Genomic DNA, 15,189 nt, shown 5'->3' with positions numbered 1-15,189 from the left:
GGGCAGCAGAGACTGCAGGAGCTGTGGGATAGTTACCCACGGTGCAACGGTGAAAACTGACACTACCCTTGGTACTGTGGACGCAAACCTTTGACTTAATGTGCTTAGTTGGCACACACAATCGACTGTATTAAATCGATTTCTTAAAAATTGACTTCTATTAAATCAACCTAATTTCGTAGTGTAGACATACCCTTAGGGTCATGGTAAAACCTTTCACTCTCTGGGCCCATTTGTTCCATCTAAATTAATACTGCAATTCCTCCAAGCCCCAAACTCCTCTAATTAGCCCCCTGAGGCCAGATCAATTGGAGAGGCATATTCTACAATCGAGGGCCTGGCACTGAGAATATCTTATCCTCAGTCCAGATCTGGGACTGTCAGCTCAGGTGCCTCCAACAACCTAAACTCCTGGAACAGAAGGAGGCACAAGCCAGAAAGAGGGCTTTATCCCCCGCTGTTGTGTGCTGCAGGTGTCTGTCTGTGAGAGGGTAGGAATTTAGGTTTAGTCACCATGCTGTACTTGTTGCTCAGTGGCCTGAGCACTTTTGGGAGAGGAGATGCAAACAGAATTATGAATGACATACACTTTCAAGAAAGCCATGAACATTTAACAGTCCAGAGACAAGATCTAGTCATCCTCCGTCAGAACCCAAGGTTGAAGTTGGGATGACCTCTGGTGAGATTTTTAGCATGTGTGTAGGTTCTTCTATGGCTTAAATGTTTTCTCTGCAATACTTTTGCCTTAAGAATAAATGTGCTTGCTTATAAAGAGCTGAGTGGTAACTTATAACTATGGGCAATACACAGGTCACAGCCCTAGGAGAGAAAGCAAAGCAGAGACAGTCTGGTTCACTGGGGAGGGAGGAGTGTGGGAGGGAGACTGTGCAGCCTTAAAAATCCTCCAGTCAGTAAGGAATGAGACAGGGGTCTCAGCCCAAAAGAAGTGATGGCTGGGAGCTGGGAACCTGAAGTGTGTGCCCTTAATGTTTCCTGAGTGACATGCTGCTAGGCAAGCGGTGAGCCCGCTCCGCATCAACTAAAGCTTCCAAGGGATGGCCAGGTGCAGCACCTGGATCTCCAGGTTAAGTCTAGACACAGCAATCCACCAGAAGACAATGCCACCTCCTAGCCAGAGGAAGACAAACAAAGCACATCTGGCTATAGCTACTCTTTGTGTAGCAAAGGACTTAACAGGACCCTCCTGGGACGTGGCTGCAGCAGAACACAAAAACACAGCATAATATGGGTGTATGGTTTCCCTCCACCTGGACACACCATGAGGGCTGCACTGAGAAAGGGGCTGGTTGGGAGCTCACCTGGGTGGCACAGATGTGCGTGCTGATCCTCCTCATCGGCACAGACCCCCAAGCACCAAGCATGGTAGGCGAATGCAAACAGGTCTTCAGGCTTTGCAGGGCGGGCAATGGCTCGGCTCAGCCTCTTCAGCCATTCCTGGCACTGTTTAAAGGTGGAGAAATGGCACCTGCAGGACACACAGACTCAGTAAGGCCAGGCAGGATGGACAGACAGGGCATTCCACGGCCTGCAGTTCAACCAGGGGAGGGGAGGAGAGGAGGAGATCCAACCTCCTTGGGAGGACCAAGAGGCTCTGAGCTTCCCAGCAGAAGGCTGGGACGGGCGGATGGACTGACATACCCACTCACACACACCCACACCTGAGAGCACCCTCCAGGATAGCAGGGCTTGACTCAGCAGCACAGACTAGGGCAGGGATTCCCCAAGGCTGCTGGCCACACCCGTGGCTGGAGAAACCTTACACTGTGGCAATAGCAGGGAACTATGCAGCTACCTGACCACTTTGGAGTCCTTGCAGATGATGTGAAGTTGGAACATGTCCCGACTCTCCACGCTTTCCATCATCCTCAAAGGCACCTGAAACATAAAAACGCAGAGAGTCACTTGACAGCATGGGATGTCCCACACCAGCAGGGACCCCAGCCTGACACACACTCATTATGCATCCCAGTCAAGGCTCTCTGAGCCTCCGAGCAGCAAAGAGAATCCCACATATACATAGTTTCATGATCCACAATTTAGAGTCTCCCCCTCAATCCTCACCCTGTCCTCCTCTCTCATTGTCACGGAGGAACAGACTAGGGAGGCAGAACGACAGGGTGCCTGGAACCACTGGATACGGCCTAGTGAGCAAAAGGGGATCACAGATGCAGAAGAGACAAGGGCAGCAGGAAAACAGGGGACTGAAGAAACTTGAGAGTAAGGTACCATGGGACAAGGCCTCACACTCCAGCAGTGTGGAACATAAGTCCTGGCACCACACCCCTGGCCTCAATAGAAGAGTAATAGCTCAGTGGTTTGAGCATTGACCTGCTAAACCCAAAATTGTGAGTTCAATCCTAGAGGAGGCCATTTAGGGAATTAGGGTAAAAATCTGTTTGGGGATTGGTCCTGCTTTGAGCAGGCAGTTGGACTAGATACCTCCTGAGGTCCCTTCCAACCCTAATACTCTATGATTTTATGTCTAGCCTGGTCTGCGAGAACCGGTCTTAAACCCAACTGCTGGGGGGATTAGAGCCTGCAAGAAAGGAGAATGGCAAGAGAGAAATCTGACCATCACGCACAAGCCAACACAAAGGTCTTCAACCCATAAAGGAGAGGGACAGCATTCCTGTGACTTGCTAATGGCACTGCAGTATGTCAGGCTGCGTGCCTCTTTAGAGATGCAGCTTCTGCGTCACAGGGCATGTGGCCACCTACTGGAATGACTCCAAGCCCTAATTTCATGGAGGATGATGAGACCTGAAAGTGGTTTCTGCAGCCACAGAATACTGCAGCAGCCTAAGAATGCCAGAGGCCTCGGTTGTGAGTAACAAACCAGTGACAGACAGAGCTGCACTTACATTGATCACAGAGTTTTTCAATTTGATATGAAGCCGGTAGTTGGAGATAGCGATCACTGCATCATTAGCATGGCCCAAATACTCCACACCCTCACCCTGCAGCACACTGAACGGGACCTGAAAGGGAGGAGAGACAATCAGAGCAGCTGTCAGATAAACACACCCAGAACTCCTTGTGCAATGGGGAGTGAGAAGAGCCAGCTCTGCTAGTGCCTTCTCCATGCTATTTACACATGAAATCAGTAGGACACAGCGATCTCAGTGGGACCTGAGTGCAGGCAGCAGGGCACAGGGAACTGCCCCCCATGAATTCACCTCCAAAAGCTCTTTGGTGTGAAACGTGGGGACCGCAGAGGAAAGTGGTGCTGAACAGCATCGCTACAGAACTGGGAGAGGACTGGAGGTGTGTTCACAGGCAGGTTTGCTAGACTGACCTGCAATTTGACTCAGCAATGCTTGGGCCCTTAAATTCATCTTTCCAGGTACATCTGGTTTGTGTTCATAGAGCTTCAGGGGAAGCTAATTGTACCACCAACACTGGTGCTCCTGCCCTGTGCAGACTGGCAGCAAGGTCAGCGGGTGGGCAAGGATTGAGATTTACAGTCACTGGCTTTCTCACAGTAAACACACCACCAGCATAAGCAGCAGGTGGAAGGGAAGAAAGCACTTGTTTGGAGGCACTTTGCATGTGTCCCAGAACAGGGAGCACTGTGTCTGTGTAGCCCAATTTGAATCACCTCCCCAGACAGCATCGAGCCATGTAATGGTCCTGCAGTGTCGTGTATATGTAACTGAAACAATTAGATGCAGCATTAGACCCGCTGGCCACAGCCCAGGCAACTGGAGGAGCCAGACAGAATCTGGCCACAATCTCTGCAGACAGGACTGTACACGAACCACACAATCACTTCTGTAGCCGCCGATAGAAAGGAAAGTGCAAGACTAATGGACAGGCCATAAACTAGGACTCTCTCTCTCTCTCTTTCTTCCTCAGTCAGGAAGCGACCCAGCTATTTTAAAACCTGGAGGCCATTTACGCAGCCAGATATAATGTTCATCTTGTGCAAAAGAGGGGAGGGAAAGATCCAGAATAACCTAAAATTGGCCACGGCCGTGCTCTCTCTTCTCCCTTCCTCCTTAGCGATTCAAAGCCCAAAGCTCTGTTAAGGCTAGGACATCCGATCATGGAACAGAGGCCATAACATGTGATTTAGGTGAGCAAATCTCACAAAAATACCAAGTAGCCATAGTGTTCAAATCACAGGCTGTAATCTGTCCACACAAGGATTTGATTAAATTATGCTTTACATATACTGTACCCAGCTCCAATTCCCGAGTTTTAAAACAGATATTCTGTACCGTTTCATTTCATATACTTTTGTGACCTACATGAGTGATGCCTAAACACCGAATTTCCTGGCTCTCCAAATTTTTTTAAGTCATTAAGGATTTCTCCCCTCTCAAGTTACTTTTTAATCGCAGTTAACTCACATAATTAACTCCAAAGAATTGCAATAAAAAAAATTAATCCTGATTAATCATATTGTTAAACAATAAATAATAAATAAATACTTTGCCTCAGTCTTTAATAAGGCTAATGAGGAGCTTAGGGATAATGGCAGGATGACAAATGGGAACAAGGATATGGAGGTAGATGCCAAACTCAAACAGCTTAATGGGCAAAATCGGAGGGCCCAGATAATCTTCATCCAAGAATATTAAAGGAACTGGCACATGAAATTGCAAACGCATTAGCAAGAATTTTTAATGTATCAGTAAACTCAGGGGTTGTGCTGTACGACTAGAGAATTGCTAACATAGTTCCTATTTTTAAGAAAGGGAAAAAAGTGATCCGAGTAACTATAGGCCTGTTAGTTTGACATCTGTAGTATGTAAGGTCTTGGAAAAAATTTTGAAGGGGAAAGTAGTTAAGGACATTGAGGTCAATGGTAATTGAGATAAATTACAACATGGTTTTACTAAAGGTAGATCGTGCCAAACCAACCTGATCTCCTTCTTTGAGAAGGTAACAGATTTTTTAGACAAAGGAAACACAGGGGATCTAATTTACCTTGATTTCAGTAAGGCATTTGACACGGTTCCATGTGGGGAATTATTAGTTACATTGGAAAAGATGGGGATCAATATGAAAATTGAAAGGTGGATAAGGAATTGGTTAAAGGGGACACTACAATGGGTCACACTGAAAGGTGAACTGTCAGGCTGGAAGGAGGTTACTAGTGGAGTTCCTCAGGGATCAGTTTTGGGACCAATCTTATTTAACTTTTTTATTACTGACCTTGGCACAAAAAGCGGGAATGTGCTAATAAAGTTTGCAGATGACACAAAGCTGGGAGGTATTGCTAACACAGAGAAGGACCGGGATATCATACAGGAAGATCTGGATGACCTTGTAAACTGGAGTAATAGTAAAAGGATGAAATTTAACAGTGAAAAGTGCAAGGTCATGCATTTAGGGATTAAATGACAAGAACCATTGTTATAAGCTAGGGAAGGCATCAGTTGGAAGTAACAGAGGAGGAGAAGGACCTTGGAGTATTGGTTGATCACAGGGTGAGTATGAGCCGCCAATGTGATATGGCCGTTAAAAAAGCTAATGCGGTTTTAGGATGCAACAGGCGAAGTATTTCCAGCAAAGATAAGGAGGTGTTAGTACCGTTATATAAGGCGCTGGTGAGACCTCTTCTGGAATACAGCGTGTAGTTCTGGTCTCCCATGTTTAAGAAGGATGAATTCAAACTGGAACAGGTACAGAGAAGGGCTACTAGGATGATCCGAGGAATGGAAAACCTGTCCTATGAAAGGAGACTCAAAGAGCTTGGCTTGTTTAGCCTAACCAAAAGAAGGTTGAGAGGGGATATGATTGCTCTTTATAAATATATCAGAGGGATTAATATCAGGGAGGGAGAGGAATTATTTAAGCTTAGTACCAATGTGGACACAAGAACAAATGGATATAAACTGGACACTAGGAAGTTTAGACTTGAAATTAGACGAAGGTTTCTAACCATTAGAGGAGTGAAGTTCTGGAACAGCCTTCCAAGGGGAGTAGTGGGGGCAAAAGACATATCTGGCTTTAAGACTAAGCTTGATAAGTTTATGGAGGGGATGCTACGATGGGATAGCCTAGTTTTGGCAATTAATTTGGCAATTGATCTTTGATTATCAGCAGGTAAGTATGCCCAGTGGTCTGTGATGGGATGTTAGATGGGATGGGATCTGAGTTACTATAGAGAATTCTTTCCTGGGTGCTGGCTGGTGAGTCTTGCCCACATGCTCAAGGTTTAACTGATCGCCATATTTGGGGTCGGGAAGGAATTTTCCTCCAGGGCAGATTGACAGAGGCCCTGGAGGTTTTTCGCCTTCCTCTGCAGCATGGGGCACGGGTCACTTGCTGGAGGATTCTCTGCAGCTTGAGGTCTTCAAACCACAATTTGAGGACTTCAATAACTCAGACATAGGTTAGGAGTTTGTTATAGAAGTGGATGGGTGAGATTCTGTGGCCTGCATTGTGCAGGAGGTGAGACTAGATGATCATAGTGGTCCCTTCTCACCTTCAAGTCTATGTGTCTATGAAAATACCAAATTGAAATTTATTAAATATTTTTGGATATTTTTCTACATTTTCAAATATATTGATTTCAATTATAACAAAAATAAAGTGTACAGTGCTCACTTGATATTTTTTATTACAAATATTTGCATTGTAAAAATGGTAAACAAAAACAGTATTTTTCAATTTACCTTATATAAGTATTGTAGTGCAATTTCTTTATCGTGAAAGTGCAACTTATAAATACAGATTTCATTTTGTTACATAACTGAGCTCAAAAACAAAACAAAGCAAAACTTTAGAGCCTACAAGTCCACTCAATCCTACTTCTTGTTCAGCCAATCACTAAGACAGACAAGTTTGTTTACATTTACGGAAGACAATGCTGACCACTTTTTATTTACATCATCACCAGAAAGTGAGAACAGGCATTCGCATGGGACTTTTGTAGCCAGCATTACAAGGCATTTATGTGCCAGATATGCTAAACATTCATATGCCCCTTCATGCTTTGGACACCATTCCAGAGGACATGCTTCCATGCTAATGGCACCCATTAAAAAATAATGCATCAATTAAATATGTGACTGAACTCCTTGGGAGAGAACTGTATGCCTCTGGCTCTATTTTACCCGCATTCTGCCATATATTTCATGTTATAGTTGTCTTGGATGATGGTCATTGCAGATTTGACAAAACGCAAAGAAAGTACCAATGTGAGATTTCTAAAGATAGCTGCAGCACTCAACCCAAGGCTTAAGAATCTGAAGTGTCTTCCAAAATCTAAGAAGGACAAGGTGTGGACTTTCAGAAGTCTTAAAAGAGCAACACTCAAATGCAGAAACTACAGAACCCAACCCACTAATAAAGAAAATCAACTTTCTGCTGGTTGCAGCTGACTCAGATGATGAAAATGAACATGGGTCGGTCTGCACTGCTTTGGATTGTTATCAAGCAGAAACCGTCATCAGCATGGATGCATGCTACAGTAGTGCCATGAGAACACCTGTTCTCACTTTCAGGTGATATTGTGAACAAAAGCGGGCAGCATTATCTCCTGCAAATGTAAATAAACTTGTTTGTCTGAGCAACTGGCTGAACAAGAAATAGGACTGAGTGGACTTGTAGGCGCTGAAGTTTTACATTGTTTTACTTTTGAATGCAGTTATTTTTTGTACATAATTCTACATTTGTAAGTTCAACTTTTATGATAGATTGCAGGACAGTACTTGTCTTAGGTGAATTGAAAAATACTATTTCTTTTGTTTTTTACAGTGCAAATATTTGTAATAAAAAAATAAAGTGAGCACTGTACATTTTGTATTCTGTTATAATTGAAATCAATATATTTGAAAATGTAGAAAACATCCAAAAATATTTAAATAAATGGTATTCTATTATTGCATAACAGTGTGATTAATCACGATTTATTTTTTTAATCACACGATTAATCATGATTAATTTTTGTAATTGACTGACAGCATTAGTTATTTATAAATATTAATAACCTTAAAGGGCACCATCAACTTAAAAACTACTTCTTCCTGAAATCTGTGTACTTAAGAGTTTTATGCAATACCAATGATTTTACCTGACAGAGATTGGGGAAAATTATTCTCTTTTTGCAGTTCACCATCTGCTTTCGGCAGCACTTTCTGTCTAGTCAGTTGCTGCTTCCCATGTTCGTGTGGCTCTTTCGCATGGCAAATGAGCAGCAAGAAACTTTTTAACAATAGGTTTGTAAAGTTATAACAATTGGAAGTGGGTAATCCTGGAACAAACTGACTGTAACAATTTCTAACTCATTGTTTGAACCAACTTGATCTCAAGTTGATGGTGTCCCTTTGAATTCTACTTTAACTTAAGAGAATAGTACGAATTTGTGCATGCAAATTACTCCTTTGATGCTGAACTGTAAGGTCCGTCAGCAGAAAGCTATCGTTGCAGTGCGTCCGGCTATGTGCAGTTCTGTTCAGGATTTGGTTTAGAGGATGTGCCTCTCACAGAATGGTGAAATGACAGACCAGTCGTCCCACCCATATTCTTCTGTGAACTTCCTCACGATCTGACCCCATGCCATCCCTCTCACACAGGGTGACCAGATGAGAATTCGAAAATATCAGGACAGCCCCAGGGGCAGCACCTTTTCAACTGTTACACTCAGTTGCCCGAGTCTTCGGCGGCACTTTGGCAGAGGGTCCTTCAGTCGCTGACGGTCTTTGGCGGCATTTCAGCAGAGGGTAATAAACCTTGCCACCAAAGAAGGAAGTACCCGCCGCCAAAATGCCACCGAAGACTGTCAGCGACCGAGGGACCTGCTGCCGAAGTGCCACCGGGTGAGTGTAACAATTGAAAAGGCACTCCCTCTGCTGGTCACCGCCACCTAAGCAACAAGGAAAGAAAAATAAATAAAAAAAGGCGCCTGAAACAAAATATCAGGACAAATGGCGTCCCGACCGTACTTCGGTTAGGACACAGGACAAACTGCTCGATATTGGGACGTCTGGTCAACCTACTCTCACAAACCATTATCTTCCATTTTCCATGTCCCTCAACTTTCAACCCCTTATTCATTCCTCAGCTTAAGGCCTATGAATGTAGTTCAGCACGGCACTGCCATCTGGCCAATGAACTTGGGAACAGTAGAACAGCAAGTGTGAGTGTGTAGCCAGAGCCTGGCTCCCAGCAAAGGAGGACGACAGCAGACATGTAAGGGAGTGGAGCGCTGAAAGCAGCAGGAGAATAGAGCAGCTTTGGTCAGAGCATCAATCTGTGACCCTGTCCTTGCTCGCATAGGTGCCTCCATGGCAGCATCTATATGTCATCCCAAAGCCTCTTCAGCAGTGTCTCTCCTTCCAGCCTGTGACGTTGCACTCTATATGATTTTTATGAAAATATGCTAATAAGTGTGAATATAATCTAACTGGAATATGCTTCATACAAAAGGTCTTGTGTAAGGTATCATTACGAAGCTTATAATCTACTGAATGTGGTCCTCCTATTTGTATGAATGTATCACTCTTGTATCAAACTAGGAATATAAAATATAACTCTGAGGTCCGATTGTAGTTATGCAAAGTGTGAGTCATTAATGGTGGTTCAGAATCTTGATGGCTACCATCAACTAGGACAATTGACTGTAGATGGCTCTATTTACTTGCAGGCCTTCCTGAGAGTCAGGCTGGGAGGAATGAAGGCTTGGGGGGTCTCACAGGACATGTGACCATGACACTTGGAACTGGAATCCATCTTAAACTTGGTGCTTTTCCATTTAGGAGGAGGAGTGGGGACCAAGAGAGACAAAAGATTCCTGCCTTGTGCCAAAGCTATATAAGGGGGTGGAACAGAACAAAGGGGGCTGCAGTCATGAGACATCCCCGAGCTACCACCTGAGCTGGAACAAGGGCTGTACCAGGGGAAAGGATTGGGCCCAGACTAAAAAGGAATCTAGCCTGTGAAGGAACTTTACTGGACCATCTCTGAGGGTGAGATTTACTTGCATTTAGTTTCCTACTATATTAGGCTTAGACTTGCATGTTTTATTTTATTTTGCTTGGTAATTTACTTTGTTCTTTCTGTTATAACTTAAAACCACTTAAATCCTACTTTTTATATTTAATAAAATCATTTTTTGCTTATTACTGAACCCAGAGTAAGTGACTAATACCTGGAGGAGCAAACAGCTGTGCACATCGCTCTATCAGTGTTATAGAGGGTGAACAATTTATGAGTCTATCCTGTATAACCTTTATATAGAGTAAAACGGATTTTGGCAGGGTTTGGATCCCATTGGGAACTGGGTGTCTGGGTGCTAGAGACAAGAGCACTTTCTAAGCCGTTTTCTGTTACGTCTGTAGCTTTTGAGGGACATGGTTCAGACCCGGGTCTGTGTGTGCAGCAGGCTGGCGTGTCTGGCTCAACAGGGCAGGGTTCTGGAGTCCCAGGCTGCCAGGGAAAATGGGCTCAGAGGTAGTCTCAGCACATCAGGTGGCAGTCCCACAGGGATCTCTGTGACCCAACCCATCACACAGCCGTTCTGATCTTCACCTCCACAGTATGACAAAGCCACAACATCACACACTGGACCAGATCTGTTACTGGATGCTTAGTGTCACACTATGAGACAATCTGGTCCTACAACCAGCCTAAGTGGCCCAAGAGGGTCTTCCATCAGCAGAGAGTCAGCATAGATGCTGTTGCAACACTCACTCCCCTCTCGCTGACAGCACAGCAGGAGAAGAGAGCATGCCCAGGACAACTCTGCACTACATCATTCCTCAGTTACGTTCCCATCCTCTTGTGGCTACGGCAGCACGGTGTAAATCAGAACATCTTGGTGTGCAGGAAGATGAGGGTCGGTCGAAGCATGCAGCAGCCACGAGTCAGCAGCCTGCAAGCTCAGGGAAGAAGCCTGTTCTCTGATGCTAACCTCTACCACTCATGAGCCTGTGGCCTGGGATTTACAATGTTCTTCAGTGGATGGTTTCCTGGGTTCTTACATCCTTACCTGTAAATACTCTTCTTCCTTAACCAGCTCTTTTGGGGGGAACAAGTCCTTGGCCTGGATGTACTCCAAACTGGGAGGGCCTTCTTCACCCTGCATTCCAAACAGAACACACACTCAGGCAAGAAACGTCTGGGAGCAGTTTGAGGTGAATTGGACAAGGTGCTCCAGGGTTACGGATTTGGAAAAAACAGGGTGTTTTTTTTTCCACTTTTGAAAAGTAACTTTTTTAACCTAAAGTATCTCTCAGACATCGTGGACTAATTCCCACTTTGTTATAGACATTACTGCTCAGGGAGAATACAGCACTAGATCATTTTTATTAGGTCGAGTGGAAACCTACGGAATTAGATGATGAAAGATTGATACTTTGGAGGCTCCATGAAATCCTCTGAACATTTAACCTCCGTGAGTGGTCTTGTGGTGCTTACAAACATGAAGTCCCATGAAACAAATACCAAGGATAAGACCGTGAGAGTTTTCATTATGAGCCTAGAACAAGATTTTCAGAAGTGACTAGAGATTTTCGGGACCTCCATTTCTGGTGCCCACTTGAGACTCTGTAAAGAGATCTGATTTGCAGAGGCCCTGTTAGGATACCTCAAACTGGGAACCCAAAATCACTAGCAAGTATGGAAATCTAACCCTAATTTTCACCCACTTCTAAATTGTGCAAAATTGCAATTTTTTTCCTCTCTCATTTAAGGACTTGTTTCCTTTCTTAGAAGTTTTTTTTCAAGTGGATATTAACTGGAGAAGGTAAGACTTTGGGAGAAATGCAGTTTAGACGTCTAACTTTCATTGAAAGATCTCTTTTAAAACTAATTTTCTTCTAAAGTCTCTCAAACTGGTTTTATTCATTGGTCATGAGTGAGGTGTAGGTTTGGAGAAAACACACACACTTCACAATTATCAAAAAACCAAAAGCTTGTGACTTTACAATAAAATACCTTTGTACTGTGCCTGAGCCGTTTGGGGAAGAAACTTGAAATCTGGCACAAGGCTAGTCTCCGTGACAGACCACGGTAGCCTAGTTAGGCGGCCAAGTTATAAGGGTCTAAATATACATATCACACAGTAATTTCATACCAGACTTTTAAAATGAAGATGTCAGCATTCTCTAGTGTTGAATATAAAACTCAGAGGCAAAGTGCACATGGACTCATCCTCGTTACTCCTGGGGGAATTCTGTGCTACTGCGCAATGCAGAATTTTGCAGAAATTGATGTTTTTGGCACAGAATTTCCTTTCTCCCACAGAAATGGGCTGCAGCGCTGCTGGCCATGGGACCCAGCAAAGCCCAGCTCACACATAGAAGACACTGCCAGGGGAGTGGGAGAGAGCTCGAGAGTTCCTGGCAGCTGCCGTTCCCGGCATGCCCTGAGGGAAGGAGATGGCGGTGCGTGGGAAACGCCACACAAGCTTGGGACCGAGCATCAGGCAGCTTCAACCACTGGATCCCTGGGCTCTGGGAGGTCAGGCAGCGGGTGTCTGGGCTGGGGAGGGAGGGCTGCAGCTGGACTCTGGGGAGAGTGTGGGTATTTGGCTGTGGGGGACCAGCAGCTGGACTCTGGGGAGAGGGGCTGTGGGTGTCTGGTCCCGCAGCTGAGCTTCGGTGGGGGCGGGGGGCATAGAGAGAAACAGGGTCAGAGAAACAGGAACTGGGCTGTCATAGGGGTTTCTTTAACTCTCTACTCCTGGGGGAATGTGTGTGTGCGTCTGTATTGTTACAGACATACTTGCTGACAAGTATTTTGAAATAAATTATCAAAATAATTGAAACTGATGTGATTATGTAGCATAACTTTGACAAATAAAATGTGCAGATTTTTAATGCTTTGGCGCAGAATTCCCCCAGGAATTGGAGCACAGAGTGCAGGCCCAGCGCCTCACACAAACACACACCATGGGCACACAGCATGGGCCTAATACTTCTCTCATTCCCTGCAACCAGAGCGTGCCCTCCCACACACTCCACAATGCACAGAACATCGGGCTAACACTTCACACACCTCCGTCCACGGGGCACAGTGCACCAGCTACCACCTCACACATTCATGTGTACTAGGGTGACCAGATTTCTTGATTTTATAGGGACAGTCCCGATACGTGGGGCTTTGTCTCATATAGGCGCCTATTATCCCCCACCAGATTGTTCACACTTGCTCTCTGGTCACCCTCTTATATGCACAAAGTACACACTCCCCTGCCCTACTGCTCTGCCTGGTGCCAGAGCAGTGTGCTATCAGCTCACACACAGGCCTTGGGGTTCTCCCGAGGGCAGCCTACAGACACACCACCTGGCATGAAGTGAACAATACTTCTAGCAACACGTGTTCTAGTTTATGCCTAGGGCCATAGGGTCGTCAGACCTCCACCTTGGCATTCACTAATTCCCAGAACTGCTAGCCATAAAGGTAGCAAGGAGCTCCACTAGCATCTGGGTAGCATAATAGGGAAGTGAAGCAAGCTGCAGCCCACCGCACAAGGGGCTCTACTAAGGAGCTGGCTCAGTATAGGTATGAGACCAGTTCTCAGAGCCACCTTCTTCCCATCACTTACAGGAGATGCTTTAATCCAGCTTCAAGAAGTTGTGCAGCCTGTTTGCACAGGAGCTGGGTTGAGCAGTTGTGGTGGCCCCTTCTGGCCTTGCAGTGTATGGATCTGTGGGTCCCCCTGCTCATCCCCTTCCTTCCTGGGCCTTGGGGCGAATGGGATTGCCTGCATTGCCCTCAATATACTCATAGCACTGCAGCTCTGCATTAAGCTAATGACTAATCCAGTGTCATGCTTCAAGGTTTCAGCCAGCCGGTTGCCTGTAGGGATCAGGAAGGCATTGTTTTCCCAATGCACAACTGGCTACACACATCTGGGATTTTTTTTGCCTTTCTCTGAAGCATCAGTGATTCTCCACAACTGGAGATGGGACACCAGGCAGGCTGGACCAGTGCTCTGAGGGGATAGAGGGAATCCTTTCTAGCTGCCAGGCTAGTGTGTCTTGGTCACATGCTCAGAGCCCAACTGATCGCCAGACCTGGGGTTGGAAAGGAATTCCTCCTCACCTCCCATGCCAGATTAGCAGGGATCTTGGGGATTTTTTCACCTTCCTCTGCAGCACGGGGTCTGGCTCACCTTCTGGGACCAGCTGGGCACATCTCACCTAATCAGCTCCCTGTCACTGCAGGGGTTGTGGCTATCAGTAGCAACTCCGTCTCTCCTGTTCTCCGCCTGTATGCACAGTTTAATCTCTTGGGGACTGAAATGCTTTGGTCTATTTTAAGACTTTGGGCTCTGTATAGAGGTCACTGGATGAAACTTCATGGCCTACTAGATGATCCACTTGCCCCCTCTGGTCTTAAAGTCTATGAAACTTCCCTTTCAGTCACTGTAGAAACACGGCATCACTCCAGGCCGGAAGCCAACTCACTGTAATTCCCCAGTGACCAGCCACGTTGCAGGTGCTTGCACGTAGATAACAGGGAGACTTGCACAGGCTTCTGCCCCTACTGGTCACCAGTAATGAAGAGCAGCAGGCTCCCTGGAGAGTCTCCAGGGGAACAGCAATGGCTTGGAGCAAGAGCCCTGCAAGCCAGCAGTCAGCTCCCACCCAGCTTCACTCGCTGCTAGCCAAGCAGTGAAGAAGCAGGAAAGCACAAAGGCAAGGCAGTAGCGATGTCACTCCAGGGGACAGACAGTGAGCAAGGCCTATGGCCAGGTGGCTGCAGTGTGCCATCCCCCAGAAGGGGTACCTGGATACTATGCAGCCCACTAAGTAATGCCAGGCGAGGGATGGGAGCTGCCCCCTGGAACAGAACTAAACAGAGCTTCAGCCAGCTGTGTCTCCTCATTTCCTTCCCAGCCAGCATTATGCATTGGGGCCAGGGGAGCTCAGGGCCTCTTTGCAGGGCATGTCAAAAGGGTGGGAGCTCTGGGATCCCCTCCCAATTTATGCCCTTCCCAGGCAGCATCAGGCAGCGTGGGTACTCAGGGATTCCCCCCAGGTGCCTGCTGCTGTCATACTGTAATTTTCCAGCTGCAGACAGGGGCTGGCTAGGAGTCTGCGCAGCACAGCACACTCAGTCTGGCCTCCCTGGCCGACTCACAGCTATGGGCTAGTTAGAACTGCGGCCTTGGGAAACTGCAGGCAATCGCTGCAGGACTATTAGGAGGGTCCAGGGCTTCTCCCAGGAGCACGTGGAATCAGTGGGATGGAAATCAGAGGAGGGAAG

At 46.1% G+C, this 15,189-nt stretch overlaps 1 protein-coding gene across 6 annotated transcripts in view; it reads right to left on the bottom strand.

The window, feature by feature from the left end:
- MTMR4 (myotubularin related protein 4) overlaps positions 1-15,189 on the bottom strand; it is a 130,892-nt gene that overhangs the window by 59,138 nt on the left and 56,565 nt on the right. For 5 of the 6 annotated variants that reach the window (XM_050928899.1, XM_050928900.1, XM_050928901.1 and 2 more), the window contains 4 exons: positions 10,964-11,053; positions 2,883-2,999; positions 1,814-1,896; positions 1,320-1,486 (listed from right to left, as the gene is read on the bottom strand). In XM_050928899.1, the coding sequence (XP_050784856.1) occupies positions 1,320-1,486; positions 1,814-1,896; positions 2,883-2,999; positions 10,964-11,053 (457 nt within the window). The remainder of the gene's footprint in view (positions 1-1,319; positions 1,487-1,813; positions 1,897-2,882; positions 3,000-10,963; positions 11,054-15,189) is intronic. The other variant, XM_050928903.1, reaches the window with a different exon arrangement.

This window comes from Gopherus flavomarginatus, chromosome 19, assembly GCF_025201925.1.
Source record: "Gopherus flavomarginatus isolate rGopFla2 chromosome 19, rGopFla2.mat.asm, whole genome shotgun sequence".
NCBI lineage: Eukaryota > Metazoa > Chordata > Testudines > Testudinidae > Gopherus > Gopherus flavomarginatus.
Note: the sequence above shows the minus strand (reverse complement) of the source record. Positions and strands in the feature narration are given on the sequence as shown.